At 43.4% G+C, this 23276-nt stretch overlaps 2 protein-coding genes and 1 long non-coding RNA gene across 5 annotated transcripts; all 3 read right to left on the reverse strand.

Annotated features, from left to right (window-relative positions):
- Positions 1-1101: 1101 nt before the first annotated feature.
- Positions 1102-5942, reverse strand: LOC130375924 (tissue alpha-L-fucosidase-like). Its single transcript, XM_056583087.1, has 8 exons — positions 5352-5942; positions 5139-5273; positions 4776-4913; positions 4563-4668; positions 4255-4455; positions 3748-3938; positions 2588-2687; positions 1102-2168 (listed from the first exon to the last, which is right to left on the reverse strand). Exons 1-8 carry the CDS (start codon positions 5699-5701, stop codon positions 2034-2036), a joined length of 1356 nt encoding a protein of 451 aa, XP_056439062.1. The 5' UTR covers positions 5702-5942; the 3' UTR covers positions 1102-2033.
- Positions 5943-6848: 906 nt separating this feature from the next.
- On the reverse strand, positions 6849-8744 carry LOC130375925 (tissue alpha-L-fucosidase-like). Its single transcript, XM_056583088.1, has 4 exons — positions 8708-8744; positions 8180-8423; positions 7615-7815; positions 6849-7132 (listed from the first exon to the last, which is right to left on the reverse strand). The coding sequence occupies exons 2-4, from the start codon at positions 8393-8395 to the stop codon at positions 6938-6940; spliced, it is 612 nt and encodes a 203-aa protein (XP_056439063.1). The 5' UTR covers positions 8396-8423; positions 8708-8744; the 3' UTR covers positions 6849-6937.
- A 5812-nt stretch (positions 8745-14556) lies between these two features.
- LOC130375918 (uncharacterized) lies at positions 14557-23216 on the reverse strand. 3 transcript variants are annotated; one of them, XR_008893919.1, is made up of 10 exons: positions 22893-23216; positions 17826-21407; positions 17486-17587; positions 17148-17226; positions 16968-17046; positions 16487-16607; positions 16140-16301; positions 15681-15787; positions 15048-15191; positions 14557-14862 (listed from the first exon to the last, which is right to left on the reverse strand). It is a non-coding gene; the product is annotated as an uncharacterized LOC130375918 (long non-coding RNA). The 3 variants fall into 3 exon arrangements; XR_008893920.1 differs by having other exon boundaries at positions 15048-15168; positions 16968-17067; XR_008893918.1 differs by having other exon boundaries at positions 16968-17067.
- Between the last annotated feature and the right edge of the window lie 60 nt (positions 23217-23276).

Here is a 23276-nt window from a genome sequence, read left to right on the forward strand (position 1 = left end):
TGGAGGGGAAGCAAAATAAGAAATGAGACAATAGACAATAGCCGTGGGGGGAGATCTCTGATTCGTCCATCAAACCCTTTCGACACTCATGGGGGGGTGGAGCAAAGAAGGTGAAGACCACCGCCAAACGGACCAAAGGACGTATGTTCGTTCCAGGCGGAACCCCGCCCCCTTAGCACACCGATCCACCTTCACTCTCGAAGAGGATTGTGTTGTCCTTGCAAGAGGACGACAGAATCAGTTGCGGGCGTTTACATGCTCACTGTATACTCTTATGTAGCAAACATAACAGTTTCTAGACCCTTCCTGGGGTTCACGCTTCTTCTCACATGGCTACACAGGTTTTTAATCTGAGGGGGGACGGTACACTGCGAGCTTCTCTGTATTTGAACTCTTGTTTCGTTCTAGACATAAGGACATTTTATATAAACACCTATAGAGTGATTCAGTGCCAAGTTAGCATATTGTACATAATCCCTTTTACCTTTTCTTTATTTCTCCAAAAAAAATTGGGTTGAGAGGCGCACATAGCAATAGTGACGAACATTAAGCTGAACTTTGCTGTTTGACAACACAAATGGGTACACAAAAAAAACACTGCATGAAAACACCTAGTTGTGTCAAGAAAGGGCCCAAGGGCAGGATACGTCTTAAGCCTCATGATTCCGAGGGGATGTTGCAAATTGACATGTAAAGCATCATCTTTTTTCCTTTGGGTTTCTGTTTTGTACATAACAAAGTGGTTTATCGAGCCTCAATGTTCTATGGATCTAGATGTGTCCAGAAGCACATTTGCTAGGCCTGAAGCCCAGAGTAGGCACACTGTGACGTGGTTTAAAGCCAACACAGAATGTAACACTGTCAACATTGTCAAATCGTTTTCTAATGGCTGATATTATTCCTATCAATATGATTATTATTATAAAGCTATTTTTAGCGAGTTAAACAATTGCACATCCTCTGTGTGGTTTTTGTGTCGTGTTGATTTCCCACTGACGTCGATGAATATTCAGACACAAAACAATTGGATTGCACCATCTCAAAGGGATCAAACATGAATAAAAAAATAGTAATTTAGCCAATAATATTTGAGAATATTCTAGTTCCCAATGAATTTATTAAAACTTTGATGGCAACCTTTTTGAATAACAAATATTTTAAACGGTTTGAGGCATAGATTGTAGGTCTGAAAATATAAACAGAAAAGATCCATCGGAAAAGAGCTACTTCAATACTCAAGGAGGGCATTTTGTCTTACATGGAGACAAAATATCTCACTCACAGCCTCACATCGCATTAGCACAAATCTATACGTGCTCTCAAGCAGCCGTCGATGCGCTATATTTATCACACACAGCGCTTTGCAGTAACCACACGTACCAAGCTTTACAAAATATCAAATTGTTGTCGTAAAAGGTCCACAGTTCAATCAAAGAACTAAACGTTTTAGTTCAGGGATTATTGCCATAAACCAAGAAGGTGTAGCCTAGTTTTGAGACCCGACCTTTCTGCTTGTAATTGCAGAATTAAGAATATAATATTTCCTTTCAGATTTAATGACTTTTATATTAAATCCAATGTTCTAATAAATATAAATGCTTCCCTTTGGCACCGACCCTGTTGCGAAGACATTATTATTAATTTACTCCTGATAGTATTTTGTTACTAAAGGCAAATATTACAATTGGTTAATACCATGCATAAAGGATACAAAGCCATTAGGGAAATAAAAGCCCATTTTAATCATTGCAGCAGACAGTATAAAAAATATGGACAATAAAAATAATCAAAATGATTGATGAAAAAATCTAGCCGGCTTATAGGAGTACCAATATTCATTTTCCCTTCACATCAAAGACATATTTTTTGTTATGACCTAAATCAGATCATGATCCAGCTGCAATAAAATCACACCTTCCTTTCCACCACATCGACCAAGTGCAATTTACATTCAAGTCCCTGAGTCATTATTAACCATCTGGACTTTCTACAAGTTGATTAAAAATGAAGGTACAGGTGGTCTCTAGCGAGTCTTACAGGACCCCATCCAACTTGAGAGTCCAGGCTTGTCCAGGCGTGAAGGGCAGCTCAGGCAGCGCGACGACGAGACCAGCATCGGCCGTGATCGGGAACCAGGTCAACGGACATGGGTTTCCTAGCAGAGTAACCTTTAGGCAGAAAGGACACAGATTAAGATCCATTGCTATGGGTGGAAGCAAGGCTCCCCACTGGGGGAGGCTGGCAGTGAGCTCAGTGTCTGGGGCCTAACGTCATTTCAAACTCAGTAACGTCCTAGGCTGACAGAGGGATGTGTGTGGTAGCGATATTGCAGTCGACCGCAACGCATTTTCCGTAGTCCTTCTACACAAATCTCATGAGCTGTGTAGGCCAGTTAACAATCCCCGGCAACAGAAGAATAGGGATATGGCCAGCAGAACAAAAAGAAAATGAAAAGGGGAATAAATATATTGTTTTTGAGGAACAATGACAGAAATGGATATTGCGTCCTCCGGAGCATGCTCCCCACACAGGGAACACAATACTTTAAAAGATGTCAGAAATAAGAATAACAGAAAAGTCCCCTTACATTGGTGTTGTCTGAAGTCTTTGGTGCGTAGAGGGTTAGAATTACTCTTTTGGGCTTTGTTGTCATGAAGGCGTAGACAGTTGACCCTTTAGATGTAAACCTACACAGGAGATACAGAGGAGTCAAACGATCAAAGAACTAATATAAACGACTTTTCGATTTTTATTTTCGTTATATTTTATAGGAAGAACAGCTGGATACATATCTGTACATTATTTTCCATTTGAACATTTTCCTTTTGACCATTTTGTGAATTTTTTTAAGGCGAAATTTCAAAGTTCTCAGTTACAAAGTGTTATTGGGAGAGACCTGCTGAATAAATACATCTGTTTTCGAACTCAAAAATAATCTTTTGAATAATCGTGATTTCAATATTGACCAAAATAATCGTGATTATGATTTTTTCCATAATCGAGCAGCCCTACGATGGGTTAAAGGGCCAACGTATTACCACCAGGAGGGATGTCGGTCAAACATCCAAAAATATACCCGTTAGGGACATCACAAGTGGGAGTTTCCACCCAGATGTAATTACTGATGGATCAAGCCAACAATCAGTTGGTCCACTGTGAATGCCGGTAGTTGATCCATGCGTAAACACATCTGGGTGGTGCACGCTCCCACTTGAGATGTCATGTGTTATGTCTATGTCATGACTCATCTACCAACTCAAATGTTCACGTTTGGAGTTCTGTTCCTTTGTACGAGTCTGCCGGTATGTTTATGTCCAGCCTCATTCATTCAATCGTTACATGATTTTGGCTTCAGTTATGCAAGTCCCTTGGACATGCCTTTTTGTTATTGTTTTTTTCACAATCTGTTTTTGTAAAAAATGCTATACAGGTTCGGGAGTGAAGAAAAAATATGTAGTCATACAAGTATCAGTTTTCTACTCATCCGCAAAACGTGTATCGTCTGACTCCAAAAAAGGATGTACAACAGAAGAATCCATGTAATCTTAGTGGAAACATTACCGGATCATCCAACAGAGGGCGCTATATTGAATTTGCATATAATTGATTTGCATCTATGATGTTCTGTTCTGTTCAGCCACTTTCATACATCAACGACAGACACCAACGTCCCCGTAGAACGCGGACCTCAACACAAGTAGCTCAACGCAAACAAAATATAAAACCAGCGGAGACGCCCTCGCTCACCAGAACGTGTCGGTCTTGTTCTGCCTCTGCACCCTCCAGGGGCTGGAGCCGTAGATGGCCTCCCCGTTGACGTCCAGCCAGGCGCCCACACCCCGCAGTCTCTCCTCGAACAGCGGGGGGATCATGCCTTCGGGGGTGGGGCCCACATTGAGGAGGTAGTTCCCGCCCAGGGCCACTGTGCGCACCAGGTCCTGTGAGGCACAGCACCAGACGGCCACAGAGGTCGTGAGACAGGACTGAGCAATGGGCCCAACCATGTGACACAACACATTTGTTTTGTCACCCATGTTGCAATCACAATACTTCTGAATCTTCACAAAGCCTAACTCATTATACATGCTAAAAAAATATTTGCTGCTGCCTGAATCGTCAGACAAAGTTAAACATTTCAGTATTGCCACGACCTGTTTCTTTGTATGCACTGGGCCCGATGCCATGTAAATTCACATAAACCACCAGTGAAGCGAGGTGCTGTTAAGTAGAGTAAGCAATGGCAATCTCTCCAACCTCGATAATATCGGGGAGGTCCATCAGCTCCACGATCTTCATGTTCCTGCGATAACCCCAGGATTGGAGGTCCACAGACGTACACTTCTCCCACTTGTGCTTGGGCACTTCGCCTGGGGTGAACTTGTCTGCACAGTTGTAATAGCCTCCATGGTGGCAGGAACAGCCAGCGCCCCATCGGTCATTGGTCACGATCGTGTCCTATGAGAGAATACATACACTTTTACAGACAAGCGCATCAGCTCTTAATAACTCTGTGTGCTATATATCAGCATTTCTCATGGCTGATATGGTGGAAGTATGCTGACTTTAACTGGGCTGTCGTTGTAGAGCCAGGCGAGGAACTCTGTTGAGTTCCAGTACGTGTCGGGTGCTTCCCAGTCTCCGTCAGACCAGATCAACTCAGGCTTGTACCTACAAAGCAAGTGTTAAAAAAAATAATCAACTTAGATACACTTATCTGCCAAACAGCAAAGAGCTGCATATAATCTGACTGAGGATCACTACGGGGTTGTTTATACCTTACGACCATGTTATAAAGCTCTGGGAGCAATTTGTGAAGCACAAACTCCTGTGTTTTGAACCCATTCTTCTTGTCAGACAGGTAAAGAGGATTGAACCACTCGTATAAGGAGTTGTACAGCCCATAGTGCAATGACCTAGATCACAAAAACAACATATAGCAAGGGAGTTGACAAACAAAGGACGAAAGTATCATGCGTGAATACGATAAACAATACTAAATAATTTTTGTTGAACATCCAACACTTAATTAAAATTCACTAGCGTTCGAACTTTAACCAGTTAGATTGGATTGGGATCAACATGTCAGCTACACTGCATCATTTATCAGCGTATGCTTGTGAGGGACTACTACTGATCACCTGTTGCGCACTGCGTTTCCCAGGTCGCCCACAAGGTCTCTGTGGGGGCCGTTGTCAACGGAATTCCAGTTCCAAGAGTTTGGAGATCCCCAGTTTGTGAATCCCTCGTGGTGCTTGGCAGTCAATACAACATACCTGCAATCACGTGTTTATTAAATAACCAGTGCACTGACAAGACAGTAGATACACTCGAGTTTTAACAAACGCACTTACTTTGCACCAGAGGCTTGGAATATGTCGGCCCAATCCTCCGGGTTAAAAAACTGAGCGTGGAACTGGGGTGCGAAGTCTGCATAACTAAACCCCGGGGGGTAGTTCTCAGTCATGTAGCGCACACACTTCTGATCGGGGGGCTGCTGGCCCTGCCAGTGCCACCAGAACCACTCACTGTCGAAGCCAGGCACGGAGAACACTCCCCAGTGGACGAAGATCCCGAACTTGGCTTCGTCGTACCAGGAGGGTAGTGGCCGTGCATCCAGACTCTTCCAGTCTGCGGTATACCGCGCGTCGGTCTGTGTCAGCAGCACAGAACCGATGAGGAATATTGCAACTGAGAAGTGCATGTTTTTTTTTTTATCTCAACACATCTGCCTCAATAGCACTTCCGCAGCAGTTCAACAAAAAACATGGTTGTTATATAAATGAACACGCTGCGAACTTAAATTACTACCTGTTACAAAGGATAAGAGTTTTGGATAGCAATTGTAGATTTGAGGGAATGCTTCCATATAGTGTTGTAGGGCTGGAATATTCCTGTTGATGTTTTCCGTCACATGACTAGGATCATGTGACCGCTTGTCGAGCGCGCGCACACCTACATGATCTATATAAATGACGGGGCGTGGAGTCACTTTGCTCATTATTATCAAAAACGTTTATATTGAATCCTTTTATTTTTTAAAAACAAATACAGAAATGGAATGGAAGAAACCTAATCAAAACATAATTTAATTGCCATTATTGTTGTAACACTAGTTACAACAATATAATCCTCAAATGGAAACGGCAAACAACAACTGCACGAAGTAGACAGAAATGTTGCAGAACCACTGCCTCCACTCAACCCTTCTGTTGCTAGGCGGCCCCCTCCAGCTTCAGAGTCCAGGCATTTCCAGCGGACGCGGCCATCGGAGGCATAGAGATCACCAGCCCGCCTCCCTTCACTGGTTTCCATGTCAGTGGCATGTTAGGGTAGTCCAGGAGTGTCACCTACAAGTAAAGCAAATCAAAGCACGCAAAACAATGTGTTAGAGTTCACAGTTGCTATAGTTACTTTGCATGGTTTACACAAGCAAAGGCTCACGTTGGTGGCTTTGGATGTCTTGGGCAGTGATAGCTGAAGCCTCTGGTTGGGGGGCCAGCCGAATATGACGGCATAGGCAGTTGTTCTTTGCCGTGTAGCTGGAAAGAAAAGGAAGTTGTGTTGAGCACAGGGTTACCTAAGACCTGAAAAAATATCCATGGGTTAAGGCAAGGCATGTTAATTAGTGTGGCACACCTCAAAACCCAAAAGCATGTGACATACGGTACATTCAGCACATTTTACTGGTCAATCAATAAACGCCAAACTTTCAATAGAGAGAGGTAAAATAATAAAATAAAATATGAATTAAAAAATTGTGCGGATGTCGGCATGATGTGGAACGAAGGTTCCTTCGTCATGTTTGTCGGCACGGAACCAAGCGGGCCCTGCTCCATGCTTGGTCACGCTGGGCTATGTGTTGGCCTGAAAGAGTCATGAAGGTAGCCTCATATAACCCACAATAACTAACTCCGCCTTCTCCCACTCAGCGACGGACTCACAAGAGGGGGACGACCGCCGGCTCGGTCTGGTTCCTCCAGGCCTTGGAGCCGTACACCGCCTCCCCGTTAATCTTCAGCCAGCTGCCGATGTCCCGCAGCCTCTCCTCGAACACCGGGGGGATCATGCCGTCGCTCATGGGTCCGATGTTCAGCAGGTAGTTCCCACCGAAGGCCACCACGTACATCATGTCCTGAGAGGAGGGGAGGGGGAGGGGGAGACGGCATGGTGGGGGTCACCCTTCTTGAGTCTGTAAGTCAATCCATGGCATGCACTGATTACGATTAGGTTCAACCTGATTCTCAACAAGCCGGCAACCGTTCACATTGCTCAGTCGCACACAGGTGTTTTTCTTTCTTTCTCACAAGGTGCAACACAGAACGCCACAGGGAAATTTGTATTTAAACTCCTCCCCTTTTAGGAGGGGCTAACTGTAATCCGACCACAATAGAATATTTAAGTATTCCATTTGTTCATATTTTTATGTTTGTATTTATATTTGCGTTGATATTTTATGCTACATCAATTTCTAATTGAATACCGACATTTCAATTGTTTTTCCGCTTGCTAAGGCCTTTGTAATGTGGTTACCCACAGAGGCAAGCGTTTCATATCTGCTGCCTACCACCGCCATGTCCCGTGAGATAACTAAACAAAGTCCCATCCGTCCACTACCTTCAGGATGTTGGGCAGGGTGAGCAGTTCCGTGGCCTTCATGTATCTGCGGTAGCCCCAGGACAGGCTGTCGATGGTCTGGCACTTCTCCCACTTGTGGGTGGGCACTTCGGTGGGCGAGTAGCGGTCGGCGCAGTTGTAGTAACCGCCATGCTTGCAGTAGCAGCCCTTACCCCACCTGTCATTGGTCACCACCACATCCTAAAAAAGGGAAACAGGCTATACAAGTCAGATAAAAAAGTAACAAGACTGTAACAACTTCCCTGATATTGGATACTTTGTAGGCGGAGCTGATGTTTAAGGAGGGTTAAAGACTTTATGCAGATATACATCTGGTACATACAAATTAAATACACTATTAAACATCTCACAGTTTTCATTAAAGCATAATACAAGGTTACAAAAATGTATGATCATTTGATTACCATGAATGGCCTCTAGATCTTTTGGGCGAATGTCTATTCAGTGCTAGATAATTAGTAATAATTACTCTTCAATAAAAACACATGGTATGTGCAGCATCAAACAGGACTGATATGTGCAACAACACAAGACTGGGGTTCACCTTGACCGGGCTGTCGTTGTAGAGCCAGGCCAGGAACTCGGTGGAGTTCCAGTAGGTGTCCGGTGCAGTCCAGTCCCCGTCCGACCAGATCAGATCCGGCTTGTAATTTTTCACCAGCTGTACCAGCTCTGGGAGCGCCTTGCCAAACACAAAGTCCTGGTTCTTGAAGCCGGAAGCTGTGTCAGCCAGGTAAAGTGGGTTGAACCATTCAAACATAGAATGGTACAATCCAAAGTGCAAATTCCTTTGTGGAGGAAGGGGGTGGGATATGCAAACATATGATTTATTTATTTTCAAGAACACAAAGAACACAAAAAAAAAGCTAAAAGCGTCCACACAATTCACAACGTTTCACAATAAGCATGAAAATGGAAGGAATGAACTATATATAATATCAGAATACCACATGTTTATCTAACCTTTTAATTAAGAGTAGTGTGGATAGAATAGATAGATAGATAGAAGCAAAGGCCTACAAAAAGGCAAGAGGACATGACTATATTTCTTATGAAGTTGATTGGGTCTCACTTCTTCCTGACCGCTGCAGCCAGTTCTCCCACCAGGTCCCTGTTGCCGCTTTCACACCAAAAAGAACCGAGAGCCAGTTCCGGGCTGGTGCTAGGGCCAGTTCCAAACTGGTTCCAGCCTTACCCCAGTTAAGAACCGGTTGGTTTCACACCGGCCAGAGCCAGCCATGGAGCCGGCGTGAGCAACGTCATGACGTCACTGCAAACGTCTCCGCTAGTGAGCTTGGACAGAAGCATACGGCCGACATCTTTCTTTATTCTGGGTGGAAATAGTAACATAGTTACCCCATTAAATGCGTTTATGGAAACATTTTTAGCGAGAAATGTGCATTTTACTTTCATAATGTTCGCTCGGTGAATGTGAGGGATGTTTGGTTTGGTAGTTATGACGAAGAGGGAACGCTCCGTTCACTTGCATGGACATGGACTCATCTGGCTGCGTTGGCGCGTTGACGCGTTGAACCACCACACAACAATCAAGCGTCAGGTTAAGCGCGCAGAAGAACCCTCGCGCCAGTTTCAAACACAACAACAACAATTTCGTCCTCGATTCAATCCGTGTATGGTTCGTTCTTTGAATATTCCGATTTAAAACAAAATCAGAAAAAACATAAAAAGAACCATACACGGATTCACGTCCATTGTTTACTTCGGTGTTTTGAAAAAATGCCGGTCTTCCTTGGTCTTCCTGTTTATGAAGGTACGGATAACTCCGCCCCCTGCCCCCGGCGTAAAAGCGGTTCTAGTTCTAGCCCAGCTCTAAAGCGGGGCCAGAGTTGAACCGGTTTTTAGGGGCCGGAGCCGGTTCTTTTGCGGTGTGAAACCAAAGCCCTGGCCCTAGCTCCGAACTGGCCCGGAACCGGCCCCGATTTTGCGGCGGTGTGAAAGGGGCATGTGTGGACCAACGTCCACGGAGTTCCAGTTCCAAGATGTTGGTGAAGGCCAGTTAGTGAACCCGTCATGGTGCTTCGATGTAAACACCACATACCTGAACAAAGACAAAAAAGGACATGCATCAGCCCCTCGTGCATTAAATCCCCAAATCTCTACCGTCACGTTTATCAACAATATAAGTATGCTTTATTACGGACAATTACTCCCAAAATTATGTTTTTTTTATGTTGTCTCTCAGGTTTAATCCAAAAAATCGGTGGATTGGCATGTGTAAACAGTCAGATGACTCAGGGCTATTATATTAAAACGCTAGAGAGTACTCACTTGGCACCAGACGCTTCCAATATTTCGGCCCAACCGTTGGGGTCAAAGAATTCTGCATGAAACTCTTTTGCAAAGTCTGCGTATTGGAAGTCAGGTGGGTAGTTTTTGCGCATGAACTCAATTTCTTGTTGATATTTTAAACCCTTCCACCAATACCAGAACCATTCACTGAACTTCCCAAAACCAGGGACAGAGAATACCCCCCAATGAATAAAAATACCGAATTTCGAATCGTCGAACCATTGCGGTAGGGGTCTTGCGTCCAGACTTTCCCAATCGGCCGTGTATCGCGCTCCGCATCCAAGCGCAAACACAAGAAGGGTCACTATTTGAATTATACGAGAATAGTTTATACCGCCTGCCATGCTTGGCAACGGTGGTGATCTATCAGCTATCCTGAATACATAAACGGAATTCAGTCCCGCTGCTATGATCATGTAGTATCCTAACCAGTGTCCTGCCCAACCTCCATAAGAAAAACTCGTTTAACAGGAACTGATAATTATATTCAACACAGAGCAATGGTGGCTGCAGAGGAATAACCCGCCGCGCTTATTTGTTTAAAGGCACCCAGTGCAACTTTCGAGGCTTAAAAATAAACATTCAATTTCTAGTCTTTTTTACACGTAGTAAGTTTCAATAACTCCATACCATTACATACCGACATTCAAGCAGCAAAGATGAGACGTCATTGTGTGGTGAGAACTGATAGAAAATCGATAACAACAACAATGCCGCCATTTTCTTTATTTTTTGTATCCTACAATAAATAAAGCAGGCTTCCAGTCAATGGAAAAATGGCTTCTCCCCACCGGCGATTGTTGTTGTTTACGATTTTCTATCAGTTCTCACAACACAGCGACGTCTCATCTTTGCTCCTTGAATGTCGATATGTAATGGTATGGAGTTATTGAAACTTACTACGTGTAAAAAAGACTAGAAATTGAATGTTTATTTTTCATTGAATGTTTACATAAAGTTGCACTGGGTGCCTTTAAGAAAATTAATTGATGGGAGCGGTCGCCAGCTTCATTATCCCTAGGCCTGTGACAAAATACCGAATGTTACAGTACTTTTGGAAAGACCATTTATAGCAAATAGGCTACATGAAAGAATACCATTCATCAGATGTACATTTAATTACAGACAAAAAATTAATCTTGTAGCATCAGCTGCCCATAATAGAACAATAAAATAATATAAAAATAGACAAAATATAGTAGCCTATAAACTCTTGTAAATAAATAATCATATCAAGTATTTGATGTTACAACGTCTTCCATCAGAACGGCGTAAAACAGATCATCGATTTTGAACATCTGTAATTTGGCATTTTAAAACCTGCCACCTGCAGTTTTTGACTGCGGTCATGCCAGCCGACTCATCTAGATCGGCGGTCAAGCCAGCCGACCCAGTTTTTTGCCGTCGGCCTACCTGTATATACTAGCCATTACGGTAATAGCGTCTCAGAACTAGTTTAAAATAATAGCATTCGTCGGGTACATACAAAAAGACGGTCAATAAAAGCAAATACTATCAAAGGAAGTGTACGGCCGTTGTGGTATTTACTTTCAAAATAAAAGCCCACCAAAGATTCCAATCTGATAATACAAATTATTTTGGATTCGATTTAAAAGAGAATGCCCTGTTATTCCTTGATCATTTAACTGCAAGGCGATAGTTCAAGACCCCATAGGGTCACCCAAGAAGTGTCAGGACATTCTGATGTGTAGTTTCAAAATAAAAGCCCACCAAATATGAGACATATTACATATGATTTTGGATTCAATTTAAAAGAAAATGACCTGTTATTCCAGGCTCATTTTACTTCAGGGTTATAGTTCACGACCCCATGGGGTCACGCAAAAGGTTTCAGAACATTCTGATGTGGAGTTTCAAAATAAAAGCCCACCAAAAAATTCCAATATGAGTCATATTACATATGATTTTGGATTCAATTTAAAAGAAAATGCCCTGTTATTTCAGACTCATTTTACTTCATGGTTATAGTTCAAGACCCCATGGGGTCACGTAAGAAGTTTCAGATCATTCTGATGTGGAGTTTCAAAATAAAAGCCAACCAAAATGTCCAATATGAGACATATGACATGATTTTGGATTCAATTTAAAAGAAGATGCCCTGTTATTTCAGGCTCATTTTGCTTCACAGTTATAGGTCACCACCCCATAGGGTCACCCAAGAAGTTTCAGAACATTCTGACGTGGAGTTTCAAAATAAAAGCCCACCAAAAATTCCAATATGAGACATATTACATATGATTTTGGATTCAATTTAATACTATCAGTTCACGACCCCATGGGGTCGTGAACTATAACCATGAAGTGAAATTACCCTGAAATACCAGGGCATTTTCTTTTAAATTGAATCCAAAATCATTGTAATATGTCTCATATTGGAATCTTTGGTGGGCTTTTATTTTGAAACTCCACATCAGAATGTTCTGGAACTTCTTGGGTGACCCTATGGGGTTGTGAACTATAACCCTGAAGTTTGGAATGTTTCAAACTTATCAAACTTCCTTTGATAGTATTTGCTTTTATTGACTGCCTTTTTGTATGTACCCGACGAATGCTTTTATTTTAAACTAGTTCTGAAACGCTATTACCGTAATGGCTAGTATATACAGGTACGGCAAAAAACTGGGTCGGCTGGCTTCACCGCCGATCTCGATGAGTCGGCTGGCATGACCGCAGTACTTTTTGCAGAGATCACTGCCAATGGTCCATCAGTCCAGCAGTCCGACCAACTAAGGACAAAGGTCAGAGCGAATCATTCATGCAACAATGGCAATATGGCCGCAGTGGAGGAAACACAACAACAGAGTGATGAATATGGTAAATGGACTGCATTTATATAGTGCTCTTATCAAAAGCGCTTTACAATATTCTGTGTTTCCCCCACTGTATGGTTAAGGCGGCCACCTTGACAACAATAGGGCCTCCTCTCCTCGACCGCCTTGACAAAGACATTTTCTGGGGGAAACACTGATATTGCATGACATTCACCCGTGCACTCATGCACACATTCTCACACCGGCGGCGGAGTCAACCATGAAAGGAGACAGCCAGCTTGTCGAGGGCAGTCAGGGTGAGGTGCCTTGCTCACGGACACCTCAACAGACAGGAGAGGCCGGGGATCGAACGATCGTTGATTGGGTCTCACTTCTTCCTGACAGCTGCAGCCAGTTCTCCCTATAATGTCTCGCTTCGGCTTGTAGGACATGGACATCCAACGTCCAAGTACTGTCACGGGATTCCACTTGCCACCCCCACTGAAGTCACAGGCTAATGACTGAAACAACCTAATTGTGATTGCAAAAACATGCATTTGTGAAATTAGTTTTTGATGGGTCCACTCCTTAAGCCAGGGGTGTTTCTCGGTTTCATAAACATCCGGGGCTTAGCCCAGACGGAAAATAAAAATGCCAAAATGATTTCTATGCTTTATTTTGCATGAACATTTTTTCATAATGCTTCAATAAACAAATGTGCAGTTTATTATAGCTTAAAATAGCTACCTGACTGCTGTGCTGCTTATCCCTAAATGTCTAAAGTTCCATTCAAGTTATTTCAGAGTAAAATTAATACAAGTGAGACAGACTTTACACACACATCTGACTGGGGATAGGATAGGTTAATTCACTTGAGGTGGTAAAAAGGTTATGTTTTTAAACTGTTTATTCCCTTGCCAGAAGGACTATCTAGACTAGGCTAGTAGCCTACTTATAAATAATTATAAATATTTTTACCGTTATTTATTTTTTATACCCAAAAATTATTCGGGGCCAATTAAACACAGGGTCTGTGATTAGGATGTCTGGGTTCAGGGTCTGCGCTCAGGGCCTAATCGACCAGGTAAACACGCGTCCTGCCGTCCTCCTCCGAGCTCAATACATTCATGATCCAAAATCTGACCGCAGCTGACCTCAGATCTGGTGAACTGGGCTTTTATTTCCTTCACTTCATATATTTCGACCAATCCTGTTGCTGGAGGCAGTTATTTGCAGACAAACTAGACAATCAAACCAGCCAATGAACATTTTAAAATGTAAATACACAGACATTTCTACATAATTAAGGTGTATGAAAGCTCCCTCTGCTGGACAACAGTCTCACACCAAACTACATTTTCCGTTTGAACCAACGTAGCTATAGTACATTGATGTGCGACGGGCTGGTGGATTGAACGTGTTGTAGTAGCAGAGAATGTCCTGCGGGGCAGTATGTACATTGTTAAATACATGAATAGGCTTGAATTTAGTAGTAATATGGAGGTTTCATATTTTTACAAAATGGAATATGTGAACATTACAGAATAACAATCATGTATATTAAATGTATTGCAGGAGTTTAGCTTGACATAAACCAAGTTAAAGGACAATTAAATGAACCGCAACAAGCATGTAGAAGTCAATTTGGGATTTTAATATATAAACAAAAACACTTGACAGATTTAATACAATTTGTAATGGAAAGCAGAGGAAAACATTTTTCCCAAATGAATCTTTTCAAAATGTCACCATCATTCCAAAAGCAAGTGAAGAGGTTGGTGTAAAAGCAGTCCTCTCTGACCAGCTCTGTCCCTGACTCTAAACCCTGACTCTAAACCCTAAACCCTCTGAGGGCAGGAAGACGCGCCTCCAGTGTAAAGTTTTTGACCACAGAGAAGGAAGAAAAGAGGAAACAGTAGAGAGTAGTGAAGTAGTGAGGTTAGTGACAGACGTGAGGGAATGGCGTGTGGAAGCACACGGTTACATGTGGGGTCAAGAAGATCACTCCCACTGGAGGTCATTGATCCATCAGCCTCAGATGAACTGAGGAGACGGGACCAGCAGGATGTCAGGATCAGGGCGGGTTTAGCTCAGGTGTGTCTACCCCCGACCAAACAGGATCAGGTGAGGTTCAGCTCAGGTGTGTCTGCCCGGACCAAACAAGGACAATGATTAGGTTCAATATTCAAAAGATGCAACATTATCTGAACCAAAGATAAGACATTAAGGAGCAGGCAGGCTTTAGGGCGCCTTGCTCAAGGACGCATCACTGTATTCTGAGGACTTGAACCCGGCACCATTGGTTTGAGAGTTGAACCCCCAACCCCTTACCTAGTCCACTATGTCCAGATAATGCACATTTATGAGGAATCCTTGATGGTAGAGTCCTGGTGGTCCTCAGGATTTGCCTTCCAGATGTATGGCTTCTCCATCAGTCCTCCAGATTCCTGGTCTGGTTACAAACGTAATTGGTCTCTAATGTAAGGTAACAAACACAGTAGTAGTTTGTCTCTAATGTAAGGTAACAAACACAGGAGTAGTTGGGCTCTAATGTAAGGTAACAAACACAGGAGTAGTTGGGCTCTAATGTAAGGTAACAAACAGTAGTAGTTTGTTTATAATGTAAGGTAACAAACACAGTAGTAGTTGGGCTCTAATATCAGGTAACAAACACAGTAGTAGTTGGGCTCTAATGTAAAGTAACAAACACAGTAGTAGTTTGTCTCGAATGTAAGGTAACAAACACAGGAGTAGTTTGCTCTAATATCAGGTAACAAACACAGTAGTAGTTTGTCTCTAATGTAAGGTCACAAACACAGGAGTAGTTGGGCTCTAATGGTGCGTAACAAAGTAGCAGCTGTAGTTTGTCTGGTAAACAACCACAATAGTATGCTTGTAACTTGTACTGGACAAACTAATCCTGCGTTACAACAAGTCCACTCTGTTTATTTAAGGCAAACTTACCAGGATCCTGGTTGGTGGAGTGATGTCGTCCTCCAGAGTCTTGGCTCCTCCATCAGCTCTCCTCAGCCAGAGTCCTGGTCTGGAACAAGCGAGTCTGGCCCTAAAGTCTGGTAACAAACATGTAGTTTGTCTTATTTTTAAGCCCTTTATTTCCAGTTTGTTTGGTTAATACAGCAGAGGAAAACATTTTTCCCAAATGAATCTTTTCAAAATGTCACCATCATTCCAAAAGCAAGTGAAGAGGTTGGTGTAAAAGCAGTCCTCTCTGACCAGCTCTGTCCCTGACTCTAAACCCTGACTCTCAACCCTAACGCTAAACCCTCTGAGGGCAGGAAGACGCGCCTCCAGTGTAAAGTTTTTAACCACAGAGAAGGAAGAAAAGAGGAAACAGTAGAGAGTAGTGAAGTAGTGAGGTTAGTGACAGACGTGAGGGAAAGGCGTGTGGAAGCACACGGTTACATGTGGGGTCAAGAAGATCACTCCCACTGGAGGTCATTGATCCATCAGCCTCAGATGAACTGAGGAGACGGGACCAGCAGGATGTCAGGATCAGGGCGGGTTTAGCTCAGGTGTGTCTACCCCCGACCAAACAGGATCAGGTGAGGTTCAGCTCAGGTGTGTCTGCCCGGACCAAACAAGGAAAATGATTAGGTTCAATATTCAAAAGATGCAACATTATCTGAACCAAAGATAAGACATTAAGGAGCAGGCAGGCTTTAGGGCGCCTTGCTCAAGGACGCATCACTGTATTCTGAGGACTTGAACCCGGCACCATTGGTTTGAGAGTTGAACCCCCAACCCCTTACCTTGTCCACTATGTCCAGATAATGCACATTTATGAGGAATCCTTGATGGTCGAGTCCGGGTGGTCCTCAGGATTTGCCTTCCAGATGTATGGCTTCTCCATCAGTCCTCCAGATTCCTGGTCTGGTTACAAACGTAATTGGTAAGGTCAGCACACAGTAGTAGTTTGTTTATAATGTAAGGTAACAAACACAGTAGTAGTTGGGCTCGAATGTAAGGTAACAAACACAGGAGTAGTTGGGCTCTAATGCAAGGTAACAAACACAGGAGTAGTTTGCTCTAATATCAGGTAACAAACAAAGTAGTAGTTTGTCTCTAATGTAAGGTCACAAACACAGGAGTAGTTGGGCTCTAATGGTGCGTAACAAAGTAGCAGCTGTAGTTTGTCTGGTAAACAACCACAATAGTATGCTTGTAACTTGTACTGGACAAACAAATCCTGCGTTACAACAAGTCCACTCGGTTTATTTTAGGCAAACTTACGAGGATCCTAGTTGGTGGAGTGATGTCGTCCTCCAGAGTCTTGGCTCCTCCATCAGCTCTCCTCAGCCAGAGTCCTGGTCTGGAACAAGCGAGTCTGGCCCTAAAGTCCGGTAACAAACATGTAGTTTGTCTTATTTTTAAGCCCTTTATTTCCAGTTTGTTTGGTTAATACAAACTTACAATCCTTGTTGGTAGAGTGATGGTCATCCTCCAGATTCACGGCTCCCCTACCAGCTCGCCTCCGCTCCAGAAACACGTTCTAGTAAGAAAACACAGCGGTAGTTGGTTAACGCATGTCAAAGTAACAGCTGTATTTTGCCCTTTAAGTCAACCATGTAAGTAAATACAAAAAGAGGAATCCTTGTTGGTCGATTCCTAGTCTGGCTCATATGACTCTTGCATAACGCCCGTATAAATTAACTCACAGCTTGGCACAGATTTAAAGTCATAAAGATGATCAAAACCAGACCTAAACTACCGTGGATTTTAGTGTTTCAGATGAGCTTGGTGATGGTTACCCTCTGGTCCGGTGCTGCAGGCCCCTGGTCTCCAGCCCCAGTCTCCGGTCCACCCTGGCACCACAAGCCTCCGGTCCCCAGCCTCTCAGCCTCGCCTTTCATCTACAGCAGCAGGTTTATATCAGCATTTGCCCAACAATAAACGTATTTGACTCATCCGAAACAGAGTAGCACAATTAATTGAACTATTATTTTATAACTCAAGGCCAGAAAAGACTTGAGACCAGACATGAGCATCCCGTTTTTGGGAATGAAGACAGCAGTCCACAAGTTTAAAGAAGTGGTTCAGGCCATGCATTGAAACTGACCTGAGAAGACTCTACTCACACAGAGCACTGACCTGTTCTGGAGGACTTCTGACAGGAGGTGGAGGTCTGGCTCTGGGTGAGGAGGTGGAGGTCTGGCTCTGGGTGAGGAGGTGGAGGTCTGGCTCTGGGTGAGGAGGCAGACACCTTGGGACAAACTACACGTTACCTTTTTAACCTTGTACAGTTCAACAGTATCTTCTACTGTAACATGTGGGAATGACGGACATTATTTTAGCTTTGATATTATCCAGTTAGTAACTCTGCACCAAAGTCGTTCTTTAACGTCATTCCATTGGGTAGGGTTTAACTTCTGTGGCAATTAATGACAGAATATATTTAGAACGTACAAAAGCTGAAGTAACAAAGAACACTAAGCAGTATCGATATTAAATCAAATATACTCAGCCATATTCAGGTGCTGGGTTCCGTTGAAGAAATGTCAAATTATCTTCCACCTTGAAATGATTTTCAGCCAGTCAAAAATGGGCCCGCAAGTATAACGCTGTTTTTGTACGCAGTGAGAGTCCCGCAACGTCATCGTGGTTAAAAGTACGGCGCAACCATCGGAAATTATCAACATATTGTACGAAGTACGTCTCAGTATGTATTTAATATCAAACTTTAGTTGTTTAAGATAGGGGCAACAATTCCCAATGGAAAACGACTGAAAGATAGTTTCTGTTGGCAACGCCTCGAGGTTACTCAAATACAATCCAGAACGTTCCGCCAGATTCCCTCAGGGGACTCCCTTCAAACTAACTGCCAGGTGGTTTCTTATGGTTGTCAAGACTACAACGTTCTATGCTAACCATTGGGACTAAATCAAGTGACCGCACTCAGAACCTTCCACGGCGGGAAGCACAAACCGTCCGACTGGAATACGAACATTCCGGCCGGAACCAACCAAAGAAAAAACCGAACCAGCGCCTCACCTTGAGCTGAACGGAGGAAGATCCTGAAGTCCAGCGATGGTCTTCATTAAAACACAGCCAACAGACTTACCTTGAGGAGATCTGTTTGTTGCTGTTGGTCATTAATACTATTCAGTGTACCTTTACATTATTATGCACCCAGTGTGTACAAGTTATATCACTCAAAACCATACGAAGAACCAAACTACCATGTACGTCCCACAACAACTTTAAACCTAAAATCCAGGAATCATTCAATACAAAACCGTGTCTACATTTTACAATTATCTAGATTATTCAGGGTACAAACCATACAGAGCAAAACTAAACATTGAGCTCACAGAGAGCCGACCATAGCCCTGCAACGTCACCCTGACCGCCTCATCACCAACAGCAAATCATGCCAGCCAGCCAACACATGTACAGCTCCAGTGAGAAGTGGGCATCTGAGTGAAAGGACTGCCCATAATAAAAAGAAGCCCAATTCCTGAACTATCCAACCATCTTCATGGCTTAAAGATTTACAGACTTGACATTCCATTGTGTTCTAATAACCTTAGTCTGCTCCCTCGTTACTTATAAAACTACATCTCCATCACTAGAGTGTTGCATTCTACTCATGGGGGTGTGGTCTGAGTGAGCAGAGATGCATGCTGGGATACAGTGCCGTCTGAAGTCTTCAGTTCCATAGACACGCCCCTCAGGAGAAACCAAGTGTTTGAGAATCTGTCGTGACATCAGTTACATGAGCTGGAATATCCTTCAAGATGGCGCCAGGATTCTCAGAGGAGAAAGGCCAAGAGGAAGATGTGTGGGTTCTTCCTCGCAGCCAGTGGAACACAACAACGGTCTTCATCAGAGTACCATGGAACACTTCGAAACATTCTCCTCTTTACACCTTGAAGCCCCAGTGAAGGTTTCCTTACCTCCTCAGCTGAAGAGCACAAATTCAGCTTGAAGAGCACAACAACTTCAGAGCTCTCTAGCTGGAGTTCCCGGATTGGTTCTGATTTAAGGGAACCAATCGTTCAGCTAGTCCTGTCCGAAACAATTAGTTCAGCCTGAGAAGACGTGCAACTGAGAGCAAGACAAGATCCACAGGGCTCTCCATCAATCCAGCCAGGTAGGAAGAGCCGTCTCATTACAGGTCTGAAGGTCATCTTGAATATCCATTTAGGTCCCTTTCCAACGTCAGACTCTCCTTGTGGAATTCCTTTTGGTGTCCATCCTCCATTGATCCTGATTGGTGTAGTCCTAGTTAGAAGTCACTGTTTGAACACGCCCCTTGCATCCTTTTACACTTGAGTTGGATACTCTCCCTACTGCCCAGTGTGTTGGATCTCGCTCCGGAGCATCACTCAGGGCTCTTCATGTCCACTGGAGGTCCTTAAGTAAACTTGTGGCCGTCCATCCGGTATGATTTAGTTGACCATTCCAATATCCCAAGCCAATCACACAGACACCCCGTATGAACATTATCACTTTCAAAGCAAGCCGGACACACGCACATAGAACCCAGGAAAGGCACGTAGAACCCCATGCCTGGTGTGAGTGGGAGACACACACACACACAGTAGAACCCTAGCGATGCTAAAAAATCTTCCATCTCATGACACACACACACACACACACACACAACTGAGCCATAACAGTCCAAACAATCATGCAGGGTAAAAACCTCATAGCAAATAACATTCCATCCCCCCCCCCCCAAAGCTCTCCTGCCAGGGCACCCATAACAGAACAACCAATGTCTCCAGAGACGTAAATTATGTACAACATTCTTCAGTGGCGTCCCACATTGGTGATGGATTATGCTTGGCGTCTCCAAAATGTGTCCCAGGTTGATTCAACATCTCTGAAGTCATGTCTTTGAAGTCCAGTGGTTTCCTGAATGAGGGGCCTTCACAGATGCAAACGGTGCAGCTTTAGTCAGCCTGAGGACAGGAAGGAGATCATCTGTTCAGAAGACCACTCAGTGGAGGGGGGTGGCTCTTGAGGAGCAGGATCCATATGGGGATGGCCCCAAATAAGACTTCTTGGAAATGAAACTGTTCCTGAGGAGTCACGATGCCTGGAGGGGACTGTTGAATGTGTTCCATGGTTCTCTGTGTCAGACTGAAGTTGTGTTTTAGTCGTTGAGATGAGGAGCCCCCTCATCCCCCCTGGTGTTTCTCCTTCTGAATCCCTGTCTCCATCTTTAAGAACATTCCAGTCCATGTAACTGACGACACGACAGTTTTTCAAACACTCGGTTTCCCCTGAGGGGGCGTGTCTACGGACCTGTAGACTCGAGGCAGCTCTGTACCCCAGTATGCACCTCTGCTCACTCAGACCACACCACAGACTCATCAGTAAAGCAACACTCATGTGATGAAGATGCAGAGCTCAGGAGAGTAGAATGAAAGACTGAAGATATCAGAAACCAACCCATTACTCCAGCTTACAACAATAACTTGGAGCCTGTAACCATTTTAACAAATCATTAAAACCAACATAAACCAAACGCCTAAGTAACCCATGAACCAATAAAACATCCTTACTACTCAGATCAACTTTCAGGTAACAGGTTAACTCACCAGGAAGCCAAAATACATCAATGTGCCCAAGAGTAATGAGAAATGAATGACTTACAGTTTGCAGTTATGCCTCATGTTTAAGTTGAGATACTCACAGAACTGCAGTTAAATATCCATGATAGACCTTTGAAGGAAGGAACAGTTTACTCATGGTCCAAATTTCAAATGAGAGTTAAACCACCACAATCCCCTTCACACATTACCAGTGATTTATATTCAACACAGTGGAGGCTTCTTCATTGAGGAAAGGGAGGAAGATCCTCCTTAACATTGTTGAGAATAAAAAATATATAGATTGCCCAGACTACTGTAATGAATTAATGCCCTTAAATATGACTACTTTAATGCCTTTGAATATATAATGTTCGTTTCCATGGGTAAAGGGACATTAGCACCCCCTATCGCATTTTGCCAATTACTTCAAGGAGGGAGGTCCTCCCTCAGCCTCCGTTGACTCCTGGTTGACTCCCATTCATTACCCAGAAAGTACTGGCGACCGGTGAATAACATTGGTTTCAATGGGAGAGAGGAGGAAAGTCCTCCTCTGAGTGGGTGTGACCTTACAGGCGTCTGATTCGCGCAAAAATCTAGTCGCGCTGCGCTATGAACCAATAAGCAGGATCTCTGGCTGGTGAGCAGTGTTGCCAGATTGGGCAGATTTCCCACCCAATTGGGCTACTTTTAACCACGTTAGGCTGGGGAAATTATCATTGGGCGGGATATTTCCCCAATCTGGCAACGTTGTCGATAACAAACCCGCTCTGCCTGCATTGCCGCTCATGAGACGCAAAGCAGGTGAAATCATCTGAAGGATAACGAAATTCTAACATTTGCGAATAAAGTATACAATGGAAACATTGGAAACAGAGGACATTGTTCATGTTTAATTACACAAAGCATTCCGTTCAGTGAGTTAGTGCTAAGTTAGCGATCAAAGAAAAAGGTAGACCACTTCGCAAAATCGAGATCACCAAAAGTAATGGCAACGTCAGTGTTGTGGGTGCTACATGGTTTGCTAGGTACTCATGGCTTACTGGTAGCATTACTAGCAATCAATTGTATTGCTGGCCCTGTTTGCTAGTGAATAATGGCAAATCTCCAGCGTGGGCCGTTCATGGTTTCCCTGATGTGAAAAATCTTGATAGGGCAACCAAACGCCAGGACTTGTCAAGTTCACGTTCCTGCTATGCATTATTGTTCTCGATCTTTTACTAGTTTGTTACTCTGACCGTTCTGTTTGATATTGTGGAAAGGGTGAATGATTCAGAGCATAATGCATTTTAAATGGCATCACTTTTGGTCAGTCTTTTCTTAAAACAATTGTTACTGAAAATAAACATAGCTAAATTACAACCAATAACTTCAATCATTGAGGGCAAAAATAGGCCCAGATTTTTTTAATTACTTTTACAAATCAAGAATAGGCCCGATTTGAAAATTGGGCTTTGCATCCTTTCCTACTGTCCTTGTAGACCATTTCAAAGACATGCTGCCCACCAGCTTTCAAATGACAGTGACGCCACTGCTGGCTTTGTATCAAATTTATATTGTGTATATTTATATTGTATTGTGTATATTCAGTTGTGCTTTGCCACACAATACTACTCACATCAGGTTCAGATGAGATGCTCCTCTTTACTTCAAAAAGTCTTTAACCTGTGAAACTGGAAGAGATGTTAAATAAGTCACAACAGACCACAACAGTCCACAAACAAATGTACTGTCCGGTTCCCTTTTAAGTGAAATGCACCAGATGCAACCAATTAACAAATTAAGAAAACCACCTGGCAGGCGAGCTGCGGCAGGTTAGCTAATTAGTAAAACTCAATGCAGGTTCGGCACCCTGTGGTCTTCTTGGTAACAGTGAGAGGCTATTTCAGCTCTGTGTTTGATCTTAAATGACCTCCCTCATTTTAATTAAAGGGATGAGTCTGATTTGACTGATTTAGATTCAACGAAAAAAGAATTCATTCAATTCACCTTACTGTGTGCG

The sequence above is a fragment of the Gadus chalcogrammus genome, chromosome 22 (assembly GCF_026213295.1).
Source record: "Gadus chalcogrammus isolate NIFS_2021 chromosome 22, NIFS_Gcha_1.0, whole genome shotgun sequence".
In the NCBI taxonomy this organism is placed as follows: Eukaryota; Metazoa; Chordata; class Actinopteri; order Gadiformes; family Gadidae; genus Gadus; species Gadus chalcogrammus.